This window comes from Anolis sagrei, chromosome 6 (assembly GCF_037176765.1).
Source record: "Anolis sagrei isolate rAnoSag1 chromosome 6, rAnoSag1.mat, whole genome shotgun sequence".
Classification (NCBI taxonomy): domain Eukaryota; kingdom Metazoa; phylum Chordata; class Lepidosauria; order Squamata; family Dactyloidae; genus Anolis; species Anolis sagrei.
The window spans coordinates 10,631,712-10,653,939 of NC_090026.1; the positions used below are offsets into that span (position 1 = coordinate 10,631,712).

The window sequence follows — 22,228 nt, forward strand, 5'->3', positions numbered from 1 at the left end:
CCGCTCCAGACTCCCTCCTCCGGCTGGGATTGGAGGGAAAGAGAGAGAGAGAGAGGAAGGAGGGGCCCTTCCTTCCCTCCCTCCCTCCCTCCCTGATGTGGGCGGAGCATCACAAAGAGGGGAGGAGCCAGCCCTGTGTGATTGATGGCTGCAAGGAAAGGGCAGGGATGGATTGCAACAGGTGCTCTAGGAAAAGTTTCCTTTGGACTCCCATCTCCTCCAATCCACCTCCCCCTCGATGGACTGTCACCTTGTCGTGGTGAGGGGGATGCGTTATTGCCCCAACTCTATTCTCCATCTTCATCGCTATGATACTTCACCTTGTTGATGGGAAGCTTCCCACCGGAGTGGAAATCATCTTTTGGACAGATGGCAAGCTATTCAACCTCAGCAGACTGAAAGCCAAAACCAAGGTTACACAACATCTGTTATAGAACTCCAGTATGCTGATGACAACGTCGTCTGTGCACATTCAGAAGAAGATCTACAAGCCACTCTCAACACCTTCGCAGAAGCATACGAGAAGCTCGGCCTGTCATTGAACATTGAAAAAAACCAAGGTGCTGTTCCAGCAGACACCAGCCAACCCCTCTCCAAGGCCAGTGATACAGCTTAATGGTGTAACATTAGAAAATGTTGATCATTTCCGCTACCTTGGCAGCCACCTTTTCACCAAAGTCAACATCAACACTGAAATACAACACCGCCTGAGCTCTGCAAGTGCAGCATTTTTCCGAATGAAGCAGAGAGTGTTTGAGGACCAGGACATCCGTAGGGATACCAAGGTGCTTGTTTATAGAGCTATTGTCCTCTCAACCCTGCTCTATGCCTGTGAGACATGGACTGTCTACAGACGTCACATGCAACTCCTGGAACGATTCCAACAGCGATGCCTCCAGAAAATCCTGCAAATCTCTTGGGAAGACAAGCAGACAAATGTCAGCGTGCTGGAAGAAGCAAAGACCACCAGCATTGAAGCGATGGTCCTCTGCCATCAACTCCGCTGGACCGGCCATGTTGTCCGGATGCCCGACCACCGTCTCCCAAAGCAGTTGCTCTACTCCGAACTCAAGAACGGAAAACGGAATGTTGGATGACAGGAAAAGAGATTGAAAGATAGGCTCAAAGCCAACCTTAAAAACTCTGGCATAGACACGGAGAACTGGGAAGCCCTGGCCCTTGACCGCTCCAACTGGAGGTCGGCTGTGACCAGCAGTGCTGCAGAATTTGAGGAGGCACGAATGGAGGGCGAAAGGGAGAAGTGCACCACGAGGAAGGTGCGTCAAGCCAACCCCGACCGAGACCGCCTTCCACCTGGAAACCAATGCCCTCACTGCGGAAGAAGATGCAGAGCAAGAATAGGGCTCCACAGCCACATGTGGACCCACAAGAATATTGGAAGACAATCATCCTCGGAAAACGAGGGATCGCCTAAGTAGGAATCACCTCCCATCAGGTTTCCTTTGCGTGGAACTACATATTCCAGACTCCACAGCTAGCTGGCCCCAAGGAACTTTTGCAAGTAGTTTTCAAAAGTTTAGTATCCTCCTGTCAAGGATATGTCTGGGAGATAAAACCACCTAGCTAGAGTAGTAAGCAGGTAAGAGTCTGACCAGAGGTTAAAAATTAAAGTAATCTTATATAAATAAAAAGGCAATGTTCGTTTGTGGGATTAACAGAACTAAAAAAACCAATGGGGGAATTGACACCAAATTTGGACACAAGACACCTAACAACCCAATGTATGTCCTTCACTCATAAAAACACTGAAAAACACAGCAGAAGGGACTTAAAAAGCCAAATGACTGAAAGCTAAATGACAATACAGAAAAAAGGGAAGGAAAGAAGAGGGAAAGGGGAGAAAAGAAAGAAAGAAAGAAAAGAAAGAGGGAGGGAAAGAAAGAAAGAAGAAAAGGGAGAAGGAAGCATGGAAGCAAAGAGAGAAGGAAGGAAGGAGAGAAAGAGGCAGGGAAAGAAAAAGGGGGAAGGAAGGAAAGTTAGAGAAGGAAGGAAGGAGAGGAGGAAAGAAAAAAGGAAAAGAAGGAAGGAAAGTGAGCGAAGGAAGGGGGGAAGATGTAGAGAAAGAGGGAGCGAAGGAAAGAGAAGGAATAAAAGACAACAGAAGAGGGAAGGAAGGAAAGAGATAGAGAAGGAAGAAGAGAAGGAAAGATGGGAAAGCAGGAAGGAAAGAGGGAGGGGAAAAAGGAGAGAAAGAGGGAAGGTTGGCCACAGCAACGTGTGGCAGGTACAGCTAGTCTATATAAATAAAAATGTAATGTTCATTTGTGGGATTAACAGAACTCAAAAACCACTCGGCCTCATGTAAGCCGCACCGAGTCCCTTGGGGAGATGGTAGCGGGGTACAAATAAAGTTTTTTATTATTATTATTATAAGTAGCAGCCATTAATAAAAGGCAGTGACATCTCTGGCCCATCCCGTTTGGATATCAGCCTGCACGCCAACACCTTAAATCAAGAAATAGTTTTCTAAGATCTACAGAGATACTCGCAGGAATACCTCAGCAAGCGAGAGTCCAAAAGTGGCAGACTAAAAACCAAGACCTCAATCCATGGCTGATACCAAATGAGACCCCCCCTCTGGGCACACAGAAAACTGGGCAACTTGGAGGGCGCTGAACAGACTGCGCTCTGGCACCATGAGATGCAGAGCTCAAGAAATGGGGCTACAAAGTGGAATCCACGACATGCGAGTGTGGAGAAGAGCAGACCATAAACCACCTACTGCAATGCAACCTGAACCCTGCCACATGCACAATGGAGGACCTTCTTGCAGCAACACCAGAGGCACTCCAAGGACATTTAACAGAATGCCAAGTTTTTAAACTTTGTGTTTTCTCAAATACATTGGTTCACTCCTAATATAAATAAATCCTTTCTCTAAAACTAGCTGTGAGGCACACCAAGAGGCATCTAAGTAGAGCAGCCATGCATCATCATCATGCATGTTGTTCATTCATTCAGTCGTCTCCGACTCTTCGTGACCTCATGGACCAGCCCACGCCAGAGCTCCCTGTCAGCCGTCACCACCCCCAGCTCCCTCAAGGTCAGTCCAGTCACTTCAAGGATGCCATCCATCCATCTTGCCCTTGGTCGGCCCCTCTTCCTTTTACCTTCCACTTTCCCCAGCATAATTGTCTTCTCATCATGCATAACCATCATCATTATTAATCTGCATCACCTCACACCATTCCAACTCAATTTTCAGGTCTGTTAGAAAGTATTAGTCAAGGAGTGTTTCTGAGCATACACAGAGAACTCCTCTTTCCACCACCTCCCTTGATGACTGTGCATTTCAGGAGATTGGAAGTAACAGGCAAGGCACAAAAAAGATCAGAGTAAATGGGTGGCCAAAGCAGGAGTCCACAGGCAGCACTGAAAAAAGATTAAAAATCTGTGCTGTTCTAATAAGCAAAAGTTTAAAAAAACCTTTCTTTACCTGATAGCTGGAACCAGAATGTTCTCAGCAAGTATGCACAATTATTTACTTATTTATTTATTTATTTTAAAAATATTACTTTCAATTTAAAATATTTATGATCATTTGTCATATTTGTTTATCAAGTAGCCACCTGATTGAGTTTGGGGTGGGAGGCGCTGAACACGCATGCGCACCGACTTCTCTTTCATAGGCAGCAAAGGAGTTAAAAACAAAGACGATCAGTCCTAAGTGCGCATGCGGAGTTTTTGCAAACAAGCATTGGAACAAACGAAAGGCGCATGCGTAAGGATGACTGTACTACGCATGCGCCACACAGCCCTTTCAACAGCATCTTGATTCTATGCCAGCGCGTCACGCTTATAGCGCAGGCGGAGTTTTTGCAACCAAGCATTGAAACAAACGAAAGGCGCATGCGTAAGGATGACTGTACTACGCATGCGCCACACAGCCCCTTCAATATGCTTATTGCGCAGGCGCTTCATCGCGCCCGGCTTTAAAATGACCACTCTGAGCCCGAAATGCTGTTACTACGCATGCGTCAAAGGCCTGTGCTTGCTTTCTGCGCACGCGCAATTCCCGGAATGAGCCGGAAGGGCTTTTCCTCCGCTTCCGGCCACCCAGTCGGTCAGGCTCTGAGGCGAAAATCAAGAGACGCCTTTTCCGCCGTCGCGATGTCAGGCGCGGCCTCGGCCTCGTCCGCTTCGGGCGCCAACTCGGTGGGCTCTGTGGTGCGGCGCTTCTTGGCCGAGTACAGCAGCGGGACGCCGAGCCGGCTGAAGGTGCTGGACGCCTACCTGCTGTACGTCATGCTGACCGGCGCGCTGCAGTTCGGCTACTGCCTCGGCGTGGGCACCTTCCCCTTCAACTCCTTCCTCTCGGGCTTCATCTCCGCCGTGGGCAGCTTCATCCTGGGCGGTGAGGGAGCATTCCTGGCACAACAAAGAGGGGGAAAGTGGGCCAGGTGGTCGTAGAATGCACACACTCTCGGGCCTAGACCAACTTCAGCCCTCCAGGTGTTTGGACTTCAACTCCCACAATTCCTAACAGCGGTAGGCTGTTAAAAATTATAGGAGTTGAAGTCCCCACACCTGGAGGGCCTAAGTTGGCCTAAGCATGAACAACACTTGACTTGAGAATTAGGTTCTTGTGTGTTTTTTCGGGCTATAGAGCCATGTTCTAGAGGCATTTCTCCTGACGTTTCGCCTGCATCTATGGCAAGCATCCTCAGAGGTAGTGAGGTCTGTTGGAATTAGGACAATTAGGACACCTAGCTCCAGCAGGGAAGAGCTCCTTGCCCCACCCCAGCCATTCCACAGATATATAAACCCATTGTCCTAATTCCAACAGACCTCCCTACCTCTGAGGATGCTTGCCATAGATGCAGGTGAACGTCAGGAGAAATGCCTCTAGAACATGGCCATATAGCCGGAAAAAACCCACAAGAACCTAGTGATTCCAGCCATGAAAGCCTTCGACAATACATTGACTTGAGAATGTTTTACATGACCCCAGCTATCTTTCTTCTTCTATATAAATATAAATGTAATGTTTGTTTGTTTGTGGGATTAACATAACTCAAAAACCACAGGATGAACTGACACCAAATTTGGACACAAGACACCTTTCAGGCCAATGAGTGACCATTACTCATAAATACACTATTTATTTATCATGTCATCCGCAACCAGAACATTGTCTTACATTTCTAACAGAACAAAACAAACAAAACAGATTAAAAAAACACAAATTTTGCAAACTTGGTAGCTGATTAAATGTCCTTTGACCAGTATCTGGCCACTTGGAGTGCCTCTGGTGTTGCTGCAAGGATGTCCTCCATCGTGCATGTGGCAGGGCTCAGGTTGCATTACAGCAGGTGGTCAGTGGTTTGCTCCTCTCCGCACTCACATGTCATATAGAATCATAGAATCAAAGAGTTGGAAGAGACCTCATGGGCCATCCAGTCCAACCCCCTCCCAAGAAGCAGGAATATTGCATTCAAATCACCCCTGACAGATGGCCATCCAGCCTCTGTTTAAAAGCTTCCAAAGGAGGAGCCTCCACCACACTTCCTCATGTTCAGATGGAATCTCCTTTCTTGTAGTTTGAAGCCATTGTTCCGCGTCCTAGTCTCCAGGGCAGCAGAGAACAAGCTTGCTCCCTCCTCCCTGTGGCTTCCTATCACATATTTATACATAGCTATCATATCTCCTCTCAGCCTTCTCTTATGCAGGCTAAACATGCCCAGCTCCTTAAGCCGCTCCTCATAGGGCTTGTTCTCCAGACCCTTGATCATTTTAGTCGCCCTCCTCTGGACACATTCCAGCTTGTCAATATCTTGAAATGTGGTGCCCAGAATTGGACACAATATTTTATTTATTTATTTACTTTACTTGTATACCGCTGTTCTCAGCCCGAAGGCGACTCACGGCGGTTCACAATCAACAAGAACAGCAGAAATTCAATGCCAGATATAAAACAGTTAACAATCCCGCGCAGCACACAATTAATAAACACTTATTACAATAACTAATCACTATCATCTCATCCACAAAAACATAATCCAGACTCGTCAAACATTTTCCATTCCTATGTTCACTACCAATTATTGCACTAACTAATCGAACACCTGCTCAAACAACCAGGTCTTAACTTTTTTACGGAATACCATTAGAGATGGTGCTAGCCTAATGTCTGTGGGAAGGGCGTTCCACAGCCAAGGAGCCACCACCGAGAAGGTCCTAACTCTCGTCCCCGCCAGCCGTGCTTGAGAAGCAGGCGGGATCGAGAGCAGGGCCTCCCCGGAAGATCTCTAAGCCCTGGTGGGTTCATAGGCAGAGATGCGGTCAGATAGGTAACTTGAGCCGGAACCGTTTAGGGCTTTAAAGGCCAACGCCAGCACTTTGAATTCAGCCCGGTAGCAAATCGGTAGCCAGTGGAGTTGGCGCAACAGGGGGGTTGTATGCTCCCTGCGCTCCGCTCCTGTTAAAATCATGGCTGCCGAGCGTTGGACTAGTTGGAGCTTCCGAGCCGTCTTCAAAGGCAACCCCACGTAGAGAGCGTTGCAGTAGTCTAAACGGGATGTAACCAGAGTGTGGACTATTCCAGGTGTGGTCTAACCAAAGCGGAATAGAGCTTGGGGAGCATGACTTCCCTAGATGTAGACACTATGCTCCTATTGATGCAGGCCAAAATCCCATTGCCTTTTTTTGCCGCCACATCACATTGTTGGCTCATGTTCAACTTGTTGTCCACAAGGACTCCAAGATCTTTTTCACACATACTGCTCTCGAGCCAGGCATCCCCCATTCTGTATCTTTGCATTTCGTTTTTCCTGCCAAAGTGGAGTATCTTGCATTTGTCACTGTTGAACTTCATTTTGTTAGTTTTGGCCCATCTCTCTAATTTGTCAAGATCGTTTTGAATCCTGCTCCTGTCCTCTGGAGTATTGGCTATCCCTCCCAATTTGGTGTCATCTGCAAACTTGATGATCCTGCCTTTTAACCCTTCATCTAAGTTGTTAATAAAGATTTTGAACAGGACGGAACCCTGCGGCATTCGTGGCACAAAGAGGGGGAAAGTGGATCAGGTGGTCGTAGAATGCACACACTCTCGGGCCGAGGCTAACTTCAGCCCTCCCGGTGTTTGGACTTCAACTCCCACAATTCCTAACAGCGGTAGGCTGTTAAAAATTATGGGAGTTAAAGTCCATACACCTGGAGGGCCTAAGTTGGCATAGGCGTTATCAACACTTGACTCGATAATTTTTACATGACCCCTTCTATCTATATAAATAAAAATGAAATGTTCGTTTGTGGGATTAACATAACTCAAACATAACTACATTAAACAACCCACCCTGAATCCCAAAGTAATCAAACAACAAATTATAAACACAAGACCTAAAATTACATACTTAATTAGACAATTAAAATGATCGATCTCCCCCCCCCCCCCATATATATATCAGGTATGGGCAAACTTTTAGACCTACATAAATTTAACAGAATTTCAGTGGAAGAAGCCAGCTAGTCCAACCCTCTTTTGCCATGCACAATCAGAGCACCCCAAACATGACTACCCAGCCTTTGTAATAATAATAACTGAAACAGATGGTAATCCAGCCTTTGTAATAATAGTAGTAATAGTATTAGGGGCAACCTAGTGGGCCATACAGTCCAACACCCTTCTGTCATGAAGAAAAAGCACAATCAAAGCACCCCCTGAGCGGTGGGAGGGAAGTAGGTTATGGAAGCAAGGAAGGTGAGGGGGAAAGGATCTGGGTGACATGGAACATGAGGGAAAAAAGGCTTTTTTGTGACAAGGGAAGTGGGGGAAGGAGAAGGGAAAGCTTGGAGGGGGAGGGAACCGCAGAGCCCCTTTGTTTTGCAGAGCCTCAAGGGCTCCACAGAGCACACTTCGAAAATCACTGATTTAGTGTATGAGTTTATGTGCATTGACAGTAACTGGTATTTCTCAGTCATCTCCTGTCCAAGTATTAAACAGATCTGACCCTGCTTAGCTTCCAAGATTAGATGGGATCTGGTGTCTAGAAACATCAAATTGGGAGAAATCCCAAAGGCCTTCTAGTCCTTCCCATTCTGCAAGAATACCCAAGCAAAGCACATCTGAGAGATTGCCATCCGGAGAGATTGCCATCTTCTGGCAAAGCACATCTGAGAGATTGCCATCTTCTGGGGAGGCCCTGCTCTCGACCCCGCCAGTGGCACAAGTGAGGCTGGCAGGGACGAGGAGCAGGGCCTTCTCAGTGGTGGCCCCTCACCTGTGGAACTCACTCCCCGGGGAGATCAGATCGACGACTTCCCTTCTAGCGTTTAGGAAAAAACTAAAGACCTGGATGTGGGACCAAGCTTTTGGCCATGCTGACAACTAACTAAAGGACCTGTCGATAGACAAGGACAATGGAATGGAATGGATATATGGACTCTGATATATGGACTCTGACATGAGATAGTTTTTATGATTTTATTAGGTATTGATGTTTTATTTTAATTGTTGAATTGTTATATTTTGTATTGTTTGTTGTGTGATTTGGGCATCTAATTGTGCCTTTCCTGTAAGCCGCCCTGAGTCCCCCCCCCCCCCCCCCCGGGGTGAGAAGGGCGGGGTATAAGTAGATGAAATAAATAAATAAATCCGGAGTCCATTTAAAAACCTCCAGAGAAGGAGATTTCACTTCATTCCCAGGCAACATATTCCTCTGTCAAACAGCTCTGGCCATCAGAAATTCTTCCTAATGTTTAGGTACCTTGGGAAGTCAGACTTGGCCACAGTGGTCCATGTTCTTTTACATCCTGAATAGACTACTGCAGCACGCTCTATGTGGGGTTGCCTTTGAAAACTGTTCAGAAGCTTCAAGTGGTCCAACAGGTAACAGCCAGGCTGCTCACCGGAGCAGTGTCCAGGGAGCATACAATCCACACACACACACACACCCCTGCATCAGCTCCACTGGCTGCCAGTCTGCTACTGAGAATTCAAATTGCTGGCTTTAGCCTATAAAGCCCTAAACGGTTCCAGCCCAACTTACCTGTCTGAACATATCTCCCTCTCTATGATCTACCTCGGAGGTTAAAATTGTTGAGGGAGGCCCTGCTCTCGGTCCAACCCTCTTCGCAAGCGCGACTAGTGGGGATAAGAGACAGGGGCTTCTCAATGGTGGCCCTTCGTCTGTGGAACTCCCCAACAAAATCTAATCGGCCCACTCTTTCCTGACTTAGAAATAAACTTACAATGTGGCTTTGCCTTTGATCAGTAATTGTAGCAGTGCAATAAATGACCACAAAATTATGTGACTGATAAATAGAATAGCCCTGAATTATGATTTGGATAGTGTGATTTTAATTGATGTTTAATAATTGATGCTGTAACTGCTTGTATTTTAATTGTAATTGTTTATTTTATGGATATATATGTGTATGGCATCAAATTGCTGCCATATTGCTGCCAAATTGTTGTAAGGCCCCCCTGAGTCTCCCTCAGGGTGAGAAGGATGGGGTACAAATGTGGTAAATATTAGGTAGAATCTCTCTTCCTGCAGTTTGAATCCATTGCAGGAATTCAGTTCAGCTGCTCTGAGTCTCCTTCAGGGAAGATAAAGCAGGGTATTATTATTATTATTATTATTATTATTACTATTATTACTATTATTACTACTACTACTACTACTGCATTGTGCTCTAGTCCCTGGAGCAGGAGAAAATAAGCTTGCTTCCTCCTCAATGTAACATCCATTCAAATATTTAAATTTGGCTCATAGGTCACCTCTCAATCTTCTTTTCTCCAACTTTAACTTACCCAGCTGCCTAAGAGTTAAACGAGATCCAAAGGACCATCCAGATAACCATCTAGCCTCTGTTTTAAAATCCCCAGAGGAGACTCCAACACACACTCTGACAGTATATTTAAACTGAGGTAAAATAATTTTGTTTGATCAAGCCTATATATTTTCTGCAACAATCTCTTACTGTGTATATTTCTCCCATTTTCTTTTTAGTTTGCTTGAGGATCCAAATCAACCCACAGAACAAAACAGAATTTCAGGGAATCTCACCAGAACGAGCGTTTGCTGACTTTTTATTTGCCAGCACAATCCTACATTTGGTTGTTATCAATTTTGTGGGTTGATTCAAAAAGACCAAGGTATGCTTTTTTAAAATGTTAAAATATTCTTTCATATACTGTTCTTCTAAATGTACTGTGTTTTTTAAAAATTTGTGAGCTGCTTTGAATCCCAGTTTTGGGGGGAATTGGGATATAAAAACGATGATATGGATGTATATGTTGAGGAATTAAAGATTAGTTCAATTGGCAGTTACCATACTTTGAGTGTAATTGATGTGATCATTAGAATCTTCTGTTTCTTGTTCCTGTTGAACTTCATCATACAGCAGTTGGCTTCATCCCATTGCCTACCTTCGTGACCGTATCTCCCTCCATGAACCTGCCTGATCCCTTCGATCTTCAGGGAAGGCTCTCCTCTCGCCTCTGCCTTTATTTCAGGCCTGCCTTGAAGGAACAAGGGAGAGAGCTTTCTCCTCAGTAGCCCCTCAACTTTGGAATACACTGCCCGATGAGATTAGGCGAGTCCCCACCTTAGAAAACTTTAAGAAAAATCTCAAAACCTAGCTCTTCTGTTGTGCTTTCAGTGATTAACTATATAATCTGAGATTGCTGCTACCCTCAACATTTGTCATTAGTGTATACCTCCTCCTCTCCTGTAGGAAGACCTTTCTTGACCTCATGTCCGAAGAGTTTCTAATTCACAAATAATCTGCTCCATCCCTATCTCACCCTGTGATTTTAGTTTCTTAGATTTAGTATTTTATTATGTACATGCGGCACTGTCACTGTCACAATCACTGTGTTATGATTGATTTTAATTTTATATTGTTTTCTGTATTTTTATGCTTTATGTAATTTATTTATTGTATTGTGTTGTTGGGCTTGGCCTCATGTTAGCCGCCCCGAATCCCTCCGGGAAGATGGAGGCGGGGTATAAATATAGATTATTATTATTATTATTATTATTATTATTATTATTGCCATGTTTGGGAGTAAGAAAGGGACGTGACTAAATCAACACATTACTGGGCTTCACAGTGAGCTAACTTTTACACTCTTGGTTGTTGTTGTCAATCATTGTTGGTATGTGCAGTGTACAATCCTATTCTCTTGGTATATCTTGGAAAGTATAAGAACTGAATGGAAAATGACTCAGTGTCTCTTCTGCTATTTCCAATTAAGAAAGTTCCATACATGGTTGAGTCTGTGGCCATGCTGTTAACTATTTAAAGGTTCTGCTAGACTTTTGGAGCTTGTTCTCTCAGATTTATGTGAATATTTAGGGGTGCTACCATTTTGCTATTGTAAGAGAACATTCTACTTTTAAAGTAAACCTTTTCATTGGTGTTTTCTTTTTTTTTCCTTGCAGATCATGGGTTTGTCTTGATGATTTAAGGCTGCTCAGTCAGTGAATGGGAGCAACATCTGATTAGTTCCCTAGTGGAGAAAAGAATAAGATTTAAAAGGTCCCCTGAAACAACTAGTAATTGTCTTGATTCTCAATAAACTTCTTTTGTTATATGTCTTGCATCGTCTCAGTAGTGTGTGATGAGATGGCCTGAATGTTTGGATTTGAGATGTAATCATATGTCAGGATTGGAATTCTAGCCCATGGGGCCAGACGTGCTACTCAGGTTCCCCAGATGACCCTGACCTCTTGCCCATGACATTACTGCTTTATAGTAATGTTTTTTCAGCTTTTGTACTTGTTTGTCCATCTTTTAAAATATTGAGATGTCCATCCTAAATTTTAGTTGCTAGCACTAAGAGCGTTAATATTTATTTATTTATTTACGGCATTTATATGCCGCCCTTCTCACCTCGAAGGGGACTCAGAGTAGCTTACAAGATATATATACATACAATATATTATGTTATTAGCATAGTAAAACATCAGTATTATATATTACTATATTATACTATACCATTTTATTGCAATATTATTAGTAATATTACATGTAATATAAAATATATAATTATAATAGTGTATTACTATTGTTAGTATTATATTGTATTACATTATAATATTATCAATATTATATGTATATACAATATATTATATTATATTATTAGCATAGCACAGGAGACAAGCTGGAACTGTCTTCCTGGCCCCCTCTCTCTTCACTCTGGCCCAGAGCAGCAGTTGGTGCTGGGGAGAGGGACTCTCAACCAATGACATAGGCAGGAGACAAGGTGGAACCTAATAGATTTAAGACTGCCATTTTTGTTCTACTCTTTTGCCTTTGTTTTCAATCACTGCTGGAGTGCCTCCACCTGCCAAGAAACTCTCTGAAACTGAATGTAGCCCATTTTCTGAAAGAGATTCTCCACTCTTTTTCATGTGTCCCCTTAAAGCCATGAAGCCTTTGATAAGTATCCTGGAATTTTTTATCTGTTTGAAAGATATCCCACCTTAACCATTGGTCTCTGTTTTAACCAGAGTTGTGCAACTTTTCGTAAAACTTTTGAATGCCTAATATGACTGGACAGTCTAAATCCGAATCTCACCCTAGCACCATTTTCCTGTCTTTATTATATGGCTATTTAAATGAAATTTGAGCACAGCATCTGACACTGCATTTTTCTGTTGCATTCATAGCTTGGCCCAGTTGTCCTCCTAATCTGCAACAACATGATGACAATACTTCCTTTTATCAAAGGTTGCTAGAACAACCAGGCTTATCCATTGTTAACTTGGTGGCAAATACAGTGATAATATAGATCACCATAACTGTTTGGAGTTGAGTTATTCTCACTACAACCAAACAAGGAAACCCCTATTTGTATCAGAGCAAAAATAGGATTCCAGTTGATTGGCCAAGAATGCTAGTAGGTGGTTCTAACTTGCAACAGTTCTCACCTCATTCCCTTACTATGCTACTTGACAGTTTTCTGATTTGACTGTCTTGGCCTTTATTTTGCTGCCCTCTGGTGCCTGCATCTGTCAATTCCATAATCAGTTATTTTTGTTGTTAACAGCAAACTTCAGAGATTAATTTCCAAGAAGTCTTTAAAATGTATTAAAAGCTTCAAGAAGTAAAACAGATGTTTGTTAATTTACAGGTTCTCTAATCTCCCCCCAGCCTTCCCCTTGGCACTGAAATCTGGATCCAGCAACCTAAGAACCCACCTTTACAATACTTTATGTTAAGTTCTCTTAGACACCTACATTCAAAACTCACACCTCTTTCTGACTACTGAGCCTCTTTAAATAAGTAGAAAGGCATATAGTACAGTCTTCACAGATACGTTTTTGAGCATCTTCAAGTCATTTCTGACCTAAAGTGAAGCTATTACAGAGTTTTCATTGCAAGATTTATTCAGAATAGGGTTGCTGAGGCCGAGTGTGATTTGCCAAGGCCATCCAATATTTTCATGGCTGAACAGGATTTGAGCTCTGGTCTCCAGAATCATAGTCCGGTGCTTAAACTACTACTCCATACAGGCAACCTCCAGTAGGAATGCATGGGATGGCATGTTAGAATTACATGAATTACACACTTGTTGCTAACTTTGTTACCCCACAACTTGCTGTGTTTCCACAAAGAAAGAAAAAAACACCCAAGAGCATCAAAATACAGAATTCTGTAAAAAAAAAATTAAGAGTGTAATTTGATTATATAGTGTGACTTATGCCATTGAAATGCCTTTACTATTTACTTTTTACATTTAAGAAGCTGGCACTTGGCTCGGGAATTATTTAACTACCATCCAGTTAGATTCCATGGATAACATGATAGCCATTACATACTTCCATTGTGGTATCCAAATGGTTTGTATCGGTCCTGCTCTCAAGAACAATAGCTTAGCGAAATATAAGTCTTTTCCAATAATATAGAATGGCAAATAATGACCTTATTAGTAGAAGAGGACCTTCCTATGCTAACATTCAGCATCTTCTTGCCAAAGGGCAAGAGGAAAATATAATATTCTATATTTTCTTTTCTATGGCCTAATAATGTAAACTCACTTTTTGTTAGAGAGATCTACCACATTGCTGTCCCAGCAGTTTTGCTGTCTGAGCAAAGAAAGAGGTGGCACTCCCTTTTCTATTTCTTATACAGAAACTGACTAAGTTGAGAGTTGAATACTGACACTTGAATAACAGACCAGAAAGCAGTTTAAGAGAAAAGGGAAATCCATGTGTCCTCTAAAAAGAAATGTCCAAGAGGAGAAGCCAGAGGAGTGCTGATATTTCTCACCTTTCCTGCCACATTGGCCAGTTGCTATAGTTATTGGGCCAGTTTTGATAGGTACCTTTTGGTCTTTGATGAAAGTAGTGAGATTGAATATATTTTAGACATTGAAAAATATTCAAATAGGACTCCTAGATTAGTTCAAAGAGGTCACAGAAGGCCTCTGTTTGCCCCCGTTCTCATATCCAGCTCACCCACAACTGAAGTAGCCACAGAGATATTCTTGGTTCTTGCAGGCCTTTGGTGATGATAAACTTAGCTGCCTCCTCCCCTCCACCGACCCAGATGCACCTGGATTAATGCTCTCATCTTTGCGGTCTCCAGCTCAACCTAGGGCAGCACCTTCTGCATTGTGGTCTAACGTTCTCCCTGCCTCCTTGCCCTTTCACGTGAGCTCAGGCACGTGCCTCGACTTTGGAACTCCCCACCTCTGTGAAAACCAACCTTGTTTTCGAGAGGAAGCGGTTTCTGTGGGCTGTGCTTCAAAAGCTGACCCAGATAGGCTCCTACACCTGTGACATCATGGAAGAGAGTTAGTTGGCTGCTTTGACCCATTTAAGATTGATACATTTTCCACTTCCTGCCCCACTTATTACTTCCTGCCTTACCCAGCTTGGGTTGGGGGAGGGTGGAGAAGTTATTTTTGAGAATTAAATGTAAATAAATACATTTTACTTGGTCTTGGGTGGAAAACAGCTGGTTGAGGGAGGTTAAAAATAATCTCTGTCAAGGTTCTGAAAGACTCTGAGTAGAACCTTTGACTTTGATATGACATCTTCAAAGCTGTAGTCCCCAAATAGCTTTGCAGACATTATTCTCAGTTTTGCACCCCAATTTTGACTAGTAAAAATATTTTAAGTCAAATACAATTTAGAGGAGAATAATTTTTGTGTAAGAATGCACTTTGGAATTAGTCCTATTGAAAGGGTTACAGGGAACATGGGGCCTGATTCATAAAACTGATGAATAACAAACCAATAATGTGGAAATAAAGAAGTAAAAGTATATATATACATATAGTAGGAACCTGATATCCATAGTTTTATTCATCTAAGTCCAACAAAATATATACTCTCTGGGTATTTTCTAGGTCCCTGAGCATGACTTTATGGTATTCTTGGAGCAGAAGTCCTTCATTTCAATAGGATTAACTATTCTCCATGGTTTCACATATCCACAAGAAATCCAGGAACATATCCCTTGAAGATACAGAAGTTGTGCTGTATTATAAATACAGGCAGTCCCCTAGTTATGAGCAAGATAGGTTCTGTAGGTTTGTTCTTAAGTTGAATGTATATATGTAAATCAGAACAGGTACATTTTTAAGTTTAACTCCAGTCATATCTATTTTTCTATCTATCTGAGTTACATTTAAAAATGTACCTGCTCCATGTGTGTGTGTGTGTGTGTGTGTGTGTGCGTGCGTGTGCGTGTGCATGTGCGTGTGCGTGTGTGTGCGCACATACATACACACACATATACACTCATTGGATAGTATAGGGAAGGGTTAACACACCCCTGTGGTATTTGTTTTGCTGTCTGTGCCCCTGTTCAGAAAATTTCATCTCACTTTCCATCCCTGTGATAATTGGATTTTGAAATTTGACTTGTGGAAAGAAGAATTTGTGAGAAAGCTTCAGTTAAAAAACGTTTTCCCAATGACCATAACTCAGGAGTGGATTTCCCTTCCTAAGGATAGATTTCTCTCACTTCCTGTTGTCTCACCCCGTTCTTAACTATGTATCATTTGTAAGTCAGATGTTTGTAACTCAGGGACTGCCTGTATATTCAAAAGCCTGCAGGAGAAGGATATAGAGGCATTGAACCATATACAACAGGTTTATGGTCCTTACTGTTTTGTAAAATTGAAAGCGGAATAGATGGGAAATTCCACTGGACATGCATCTTTTCACTGAAGGAAGGTTAATGTCCAACTACGCAAATAAATTCACAATTAAACACTTGATTTTCTCTAGTGATCAATATGTAAACAGTGGAGTCTTTTCTATCGCTCAAGATACTAAGTTAAAAATTGATTCCAAGTACAATAAATCACCTAAACATTAGAAAGAACTACTTTGCTTAAAGCAGTGGATCCCAACCTGTGGCCTGTGGACCACCAGTGGTCCGCAACAACGAAAATATGGTCAGCGGCTTCACCATTATTACACAATTGCCTCGAAACCACACGGCAATGAGAGTGGCTGGTTTCGCAAAACCCTCTTATAGTGCCGAGACAATGGGGATGTCAGGAGGGGAGAGAGATTACTACCACCAGCTCTAGATGAATATGGTTTTCTGTGGGTGAGTAGATGGTGGCTTCTGGATGGCATATGTTTTGTATCAGAATCTAGAGTTGACATGGTCTATCCAATGCAATTTTCTGAATCAGCATCCCAAATTACCAAACTGAATTTAAAGTTGACCAAAAACTGATTCATAACCCTTTTTGTACTAATGTTGGAGAGTGGTTCCTGGTCAAAAAAAGGTTGGGAACCACTGGCTTAAAGAGATGTTGGCATTGACTGCCTTGGAGGGTGATGAACTGTCCTTTGGACATTAAGATGGTCATTTCTCAGGAGTGCTTTGATTGCATTTGCTTGCTTGATGAGGCGAGGGGCTTGGACTAGATAGCCCTTGTGGTCCCTTCCAGCTCTGTGATTAATCAGTAAACCTTATAAAAATCAGGATTCCCTTAGTAATGTTAATCTCCATGTTTTTTCCTCTAAATATGAGTAAAGGTGGATTCAATAGTTAGTCCAAAGGTGTGAATTTCAAAGCTGTCTGAATATTTCACTGCAACTACATAGTGGACAGCAAGGCCAATGGTGAGGAATGTTGGGAGTTGCAGACCAACAGCAACAGGAGGAATAAACAGTTTCCAACTGTATGTTAGACTACAATTTTACTTAAAAGAAAAGTCACCTTGAACTCAGCAAGACGTACACAAGTGGGTTTTGAAAGGATTGTGTTTTTTGGTTCTTGGTGCTGGTGGAAAAACGGCACATCATAAGCTGACGTTGTTAGTCATTTGGTGTTGTGGTTTAAGACATTCTTAGTCATTTAATCGTATATCCAACCCAGAATCTGAGTTGTTTTCTGAGAAGTGAAACTGTGAAAGCATTTGCTACTATTACTCAAGTAAGACTATTGTGGGCTCCCATTTGAGACAAACAGCAAGTACTTCCCCCTCCCTTCCCATTTTTTTCTTCAGTGCTTAGTTCTGAATTGTGATTATTATTTCTGATGAAAAATATCTGAGAAAATGTGTCATGTGTCAAGCTGCAACTCAATATGATGATGTGACCATTTTTTTGAGAAACTGCAAGTCACTTCTGGTGTGCGGGAATTGGCTGTCTGCAAGGACGTTGCCCAGGGGACGCCCGGATGTTTGATGTTTTACCATCCTGTGGGAGGCTTCCCTCATGTCCTCAGATGAGTAGGTGGAGATGACAGAGGGAGCTCACCCACTCTCCCTGGATTCAAACTGCTGACCTATTGGTCAGCAGTCCTGCTGGCACAAGGGTTTAACCTACTGCATCACCGGGGGCTCCGGTGTGACCATAAATGTTGGATAATGCCTTGTTAGATGGATGCATAACCATACCTTCTTAAGACAGATGCCTTCAGATAGTTTGGGTGAAATGTTGGGTATTGTAGCCCCACAGATGTGGTAGAAAATCAATTATGGTTGCACTGATGTATCCTCTCAGATTGAATCAGAATATCAGTCAATGATAACCAGAATCTGTGGAGTGATGGCAAACACATGGTCCTCCTCTTGGACCATCAATGGTGTTGTTGGATAGCAACTCCATCATCCCTGTCCACAAGGTATTCTGGAAAGGGCCAATGAGAATTCCAATCCAAAACATATGGATGGAGAAAGTTACTCCCCGTATGTAATGTTTCGATACTTGAAAATCTGATTTTATTTGAATAATCAAGAGGTTTATTCATGCAAGCATGTGTGTGCACACCTTTAGCCACTTTGAGTCTCCTTATGGAGACAAAAAGTGGGGTAATAATAATAATAATAATAATAATAATAATAATAATAATAATAATAATCCAGCATATAGAATTAGTTTGCTGTAACGTACTGTGCTTTTGTGTCAATAATAATAATAATAATAATAAATCCTAGCTCCACACCACAACTTTTCTTATTATGAATGCAACTTCTTGCTTCTATCCTAGCTCTCCTTGCTTTCCTGATTTTGTTGATTGAGAAGAAAACCACAGAATCAGAGAGAGAAAAATGTCCTTGCCTTTGGGAGGAAGGGCGAAGGAGCTTCCTTAGCTTCATTAATCTTCAAGAAACTTCTCTCTACCATAAAAAATGTGCCTGCCTTTTTCCTTGTTCCTTGTTAATTACATACTCTGTAAAATGTCAGAAATGAAAAACCAAGGCATATGTGTCCAAGCAACATCAGATTGTTGTCAAAGTGGCCAAAAATACTTGACGGGAAATACTGATGGTGTCTGATGATGACAAGAGTAAGCAACACAGGAATTTGAATATAGATATTTTAATATTGAATAAAAATACAGAGGTTTCAGTAGGTGATGTTCAGAAGATAGCAATGATAAAATAGAACAAAGCAGGATTTCAACTTGTTTGTAGAACTTCCATCCCAGCGTGGAACTTCTGTGCAGCAAGAAGAAATTCAGAAGTTGAAGCATTCCTTTCCATAAGAAAATATGTACAGTCTCTGTAGCTGGTATAGAAATGTGGGAATTCTGGAGCTCTCCGACCCAGTATAAGCATTCTTCTCCATGTTTGCTCCCAGGTGCGTATTTTCTTTGCAGCATCCCAGATATAGTCACCTTTTCTTTCTTTCATCACAAAACTAAGATAAAGAGCAAGGAAATTATTATCTGCACAGGAGAACTAGAAGCCTTTTTAATCTGGAAGAACGGGCAACTTTACAAACATGCAAACATTAAATAATCGCAAATACTCTCTTGTGGGTTGGAATTATTCCAAACTATCAGGGATCCTTTTGAGTAGGGATGAGAAATTTTAAATACTCTTTCAAAGGGCAAGTAAAATAGGTGTCTTGTAACAATGCAGGAATCCACAACTAAAAGATCCTTGAGGGTCTGCCAATGGGAGACACATGGCTCGAGAGCAGTATGTGTGAAAAAGATCTTGGGGTCCTCATGCACAACAAGCTAAACATGAGCCAACAATGTGATGCGGCGGCAAAAAAAGCCAATGGGATTTTGGTTTGCATCAATAGGAGTCTAGTGTCTAGATCCAGGGAAGTCACGCTACCACTCTATTCTGCTTTGGTTAGACCCAACCTGGAATATTGTGCCCGATTCTGGGCACCACAATTGAAGGAAGATGTTGACAAGCTGGAATGTGTCCAGAGGAGGGCAACTAAAATGATCAAGGGTCTGGAGAACACGCCCTATGAGGAGCGGCTTAAAGAGCTGGGCATGTTTAGCCTGAAGAAAAGAAAGCTGAGAGAAGACATGAGAGCTGTGTATAAATATGTGAGAGGAAGCCACAGGGAGGAGGGAGCAAGCTTGTTTTCTGCTTCCCTGGAGACTAGGACGCAGAACAATGGCTTCAAACTACAAGAAAGGAGATTCCATCTGAACATTAGGAAGAACTTCTTGACTGTGAGAGCTGTTCAGCAGTGGAACTCTCTGCCCTGGAGTGTGGTGGAGGCTCCTTCATTGGAAACTTTTAAACAGAGGCTGGATGACTATCTGTCGGGAGTGCTCTGAATGCAATTTTCCTGCTTCTTGGAGGGGGTTGGATTGGATGGCCGATAATGTCTCTTCCAACTCTATGATTATATCTGAGCTCTCTTTAAACATTGTCTGAAGGAGCCAACACTTTCTGAAGCATAGTATCAAGGTGATCTTCCTAGGATCCATCTACATTACACCGTACAGTCCCAACAAAGGATTCCCCCAGGCAGGAAGCAGCCAGGCTTTGAAACTGCAAGGCTATTCAGTGCTATTCAGTGCTAATCAAGCTAGCCAATTACAACATTCACACTTGCCTCAGGCAGACAAGAGTTCTTTCTCCCACCTTGAACACTCCATAAATATATATAAACCCCACTTTCCTAGTTTCTGACAGACCTTACAACCTCTGAGGATGCCTGCCAGAAGAATGCTTCTGGAACATGGCCATACAGCCCGGAAAACTCACAGCAACCCAGAATTAACTGAATTCAACACCATTTAAATTGCATTGGCACAATGCTATGGAATGCTGGGCATTGTAGATTGGCAAGGCACTAGAATTCTTTGGCAGAGAAGTCCAAAGGCCTTGTAAAACTATCACTTCTCTAATTCCATACCATTGAGCCATGACAGTGAAATTGGTGTCAAAGATCATTCAGTCCACAGTACAGATGCACCCTTAGTATTTAGTTGAAATCCCCTTAATAGTCATTTGAAGAATTACTTCATTCTTGCCTATTTCTAAATCACTTTTCACTGAGAGCTAGCATGGAGGATTGTTCTGAAATCCCAACTCTTATTTCAAACTTGTGCATTCACAAAGGGAAATCTCCTGCCCATAGTCAGCATCACTTGAGAATTTTGCCTCTACCCAAGGAGCCCTTAACTCACCTCATCTGGACCACAAGCGGAAAGTGAACAGAAGGTTGAAAGCCACCGTCTTGAGGAAAATAACTCTCAGTCCCAGAACCGTGAGAGAAAGGAGATTCAGCCTCTCATCTGAAATTTTTGGGTAAGAAGAATAGGAAACTGTCACTAGACTTCATATGCAAGCAAAAGCAGTTGTTGAATTTTTCATTGCTTGGAAAAGAAAGATTTTGCTGTCCCTTTAAACAAGACCTATATTTCTGAGTTCACAAAGTTACTTTTTAGTAGTAATTCATTCCAGAACATTTTACTGCATTTCTCAATTAGTCCATTGCAGGCTGAATATCCCTTATCCATAATGTCCAGAATCAGAAGAGTTTTGGATTTGGGTTTTTTTTTAAAAAAAAATGAATGCCTAAGTTTGCATATATGTAGATAGCAATAGTAGACCTCAGAGATGAAATCGAACTCTCAACACGAAATTCATTGATTTTTCATAGAAACCTTACACCAGCGTTTCTCAACCTGGGGGTCAGAACCCCTGGAGGGGTCACGTGGGATTATCAGAGGAGTCTCCAAAGCCCATAAGAAAATACAGTATTATCTATTAGGGGGTTCTGTGTGGGTTGTTTGGCCCAATTCTATCGTTAGTGGGATTCAGAATTCTCTTTGATTGTAGGTGAACTATAAATCCTAGCAACTACAACTCCCAAATGTCAAGATCTGTTTTTCCCAAACTCCACTAGTGTTCACATTTGGGCCTATTGAGTATCTGTGCCAAGTTTGATCCAGTTCCATCATTGTTTGAGTCCGCAGTGCTCTCTGGATGTGGTTGAACTACAACTCCAAAACTCAAGGTCAATGCCCACCAAACCCTTCCAGTATTTTCTCTTGGTCATGGGAGTTATATGTGCCAAGTTTGGTTCAATCCCGTCATTGGTGGAGTTCAGAATGCTCTTTGATTATAGGTGAAATATAAATCCCAGCAACTACAGCTCCCAAATGACAATATCAATCCCCCTTCCCAACCCCACCAGTATTCAAATTTGGGCATATTGAGTATTTGTGCCAAATTTGGTTCAGTGAATGAAAATATATCCTGCATATCAGATATTTACATGACGATTCATAACAGTAGCAAAATTACAGTTACGAAGTAGCAATGAAAATAATGTTATGGTTGGGGGTCACCACAACATGAGAAATTGTATTAAGGGGTCACGGCAAGGTTGAGAACCACTGCCTTACACCAATAGGAAATTTTAGGCAATATGTTTTTAATAATTTTGTGCATGAAACAAAACTTGTTTCAGCCACCCATTTAGGATTTCAGAGCATTTTGAATTACAGATAAGGGATAATTAACATGCTGATAATTATACATGCTGATTTTGTGGCAACACTGCCATCCTAC

The 22,228-nt window shown here is 42.4% G+C and overlaps 2 protein-coding genes across 2 annotated transcripts in view; one reads left to right on the top strand and one right to left on the bottom strand.

Moving 5' to 3' along the window:
- Positions 1-3,963: 3,963 nt before the first annotated feature.
- DAD1 (defender against cell death 1) lies at positions 3,964-10,135 on the top strand. Its single transcript, XM_060780060.2, has 2 exons — positions 3,964-4,375; positions 9,975-10,135. The coding sequence occupies exons 1-2, from the start codon at positions 3,979-3,981 to the stop codon at positions 10,103-10,105; spliced, it is 528 nt and encodes a 175-aa protein (XP_060636043.2). The 5' UTR covers positions 3,964-3,978; the 3' UTR covers positions 10,106-10,135.
- An 8,740-nt stretch (positions 10,136-18,875) lies between these two features.
- The window catches only part of LOC132779216 (T cell receptor alpha chain MC.7.G5-like), a 100,713-nt gene continuing 97,360 nt past the window's right edge, over positions 18,876-22,228 (bottom strand). The window contains exons 11-12 of the mRNA XM_067469570.1: positions 20,839-20,946; positions 18,876-19,091 (exon numbers count right to left, since the gene is read on the bottom strand). Coding sequence (XP_067325671.1) covers positions 20,840-20,946 — 107 coding nt within the window. The 3' untranslated portion in view covers positions 18,876-19,091; position 20,839. The remainder of the gene's footprint in view (positions 19,092-20,838; positions 20,947-22,228) is intronic.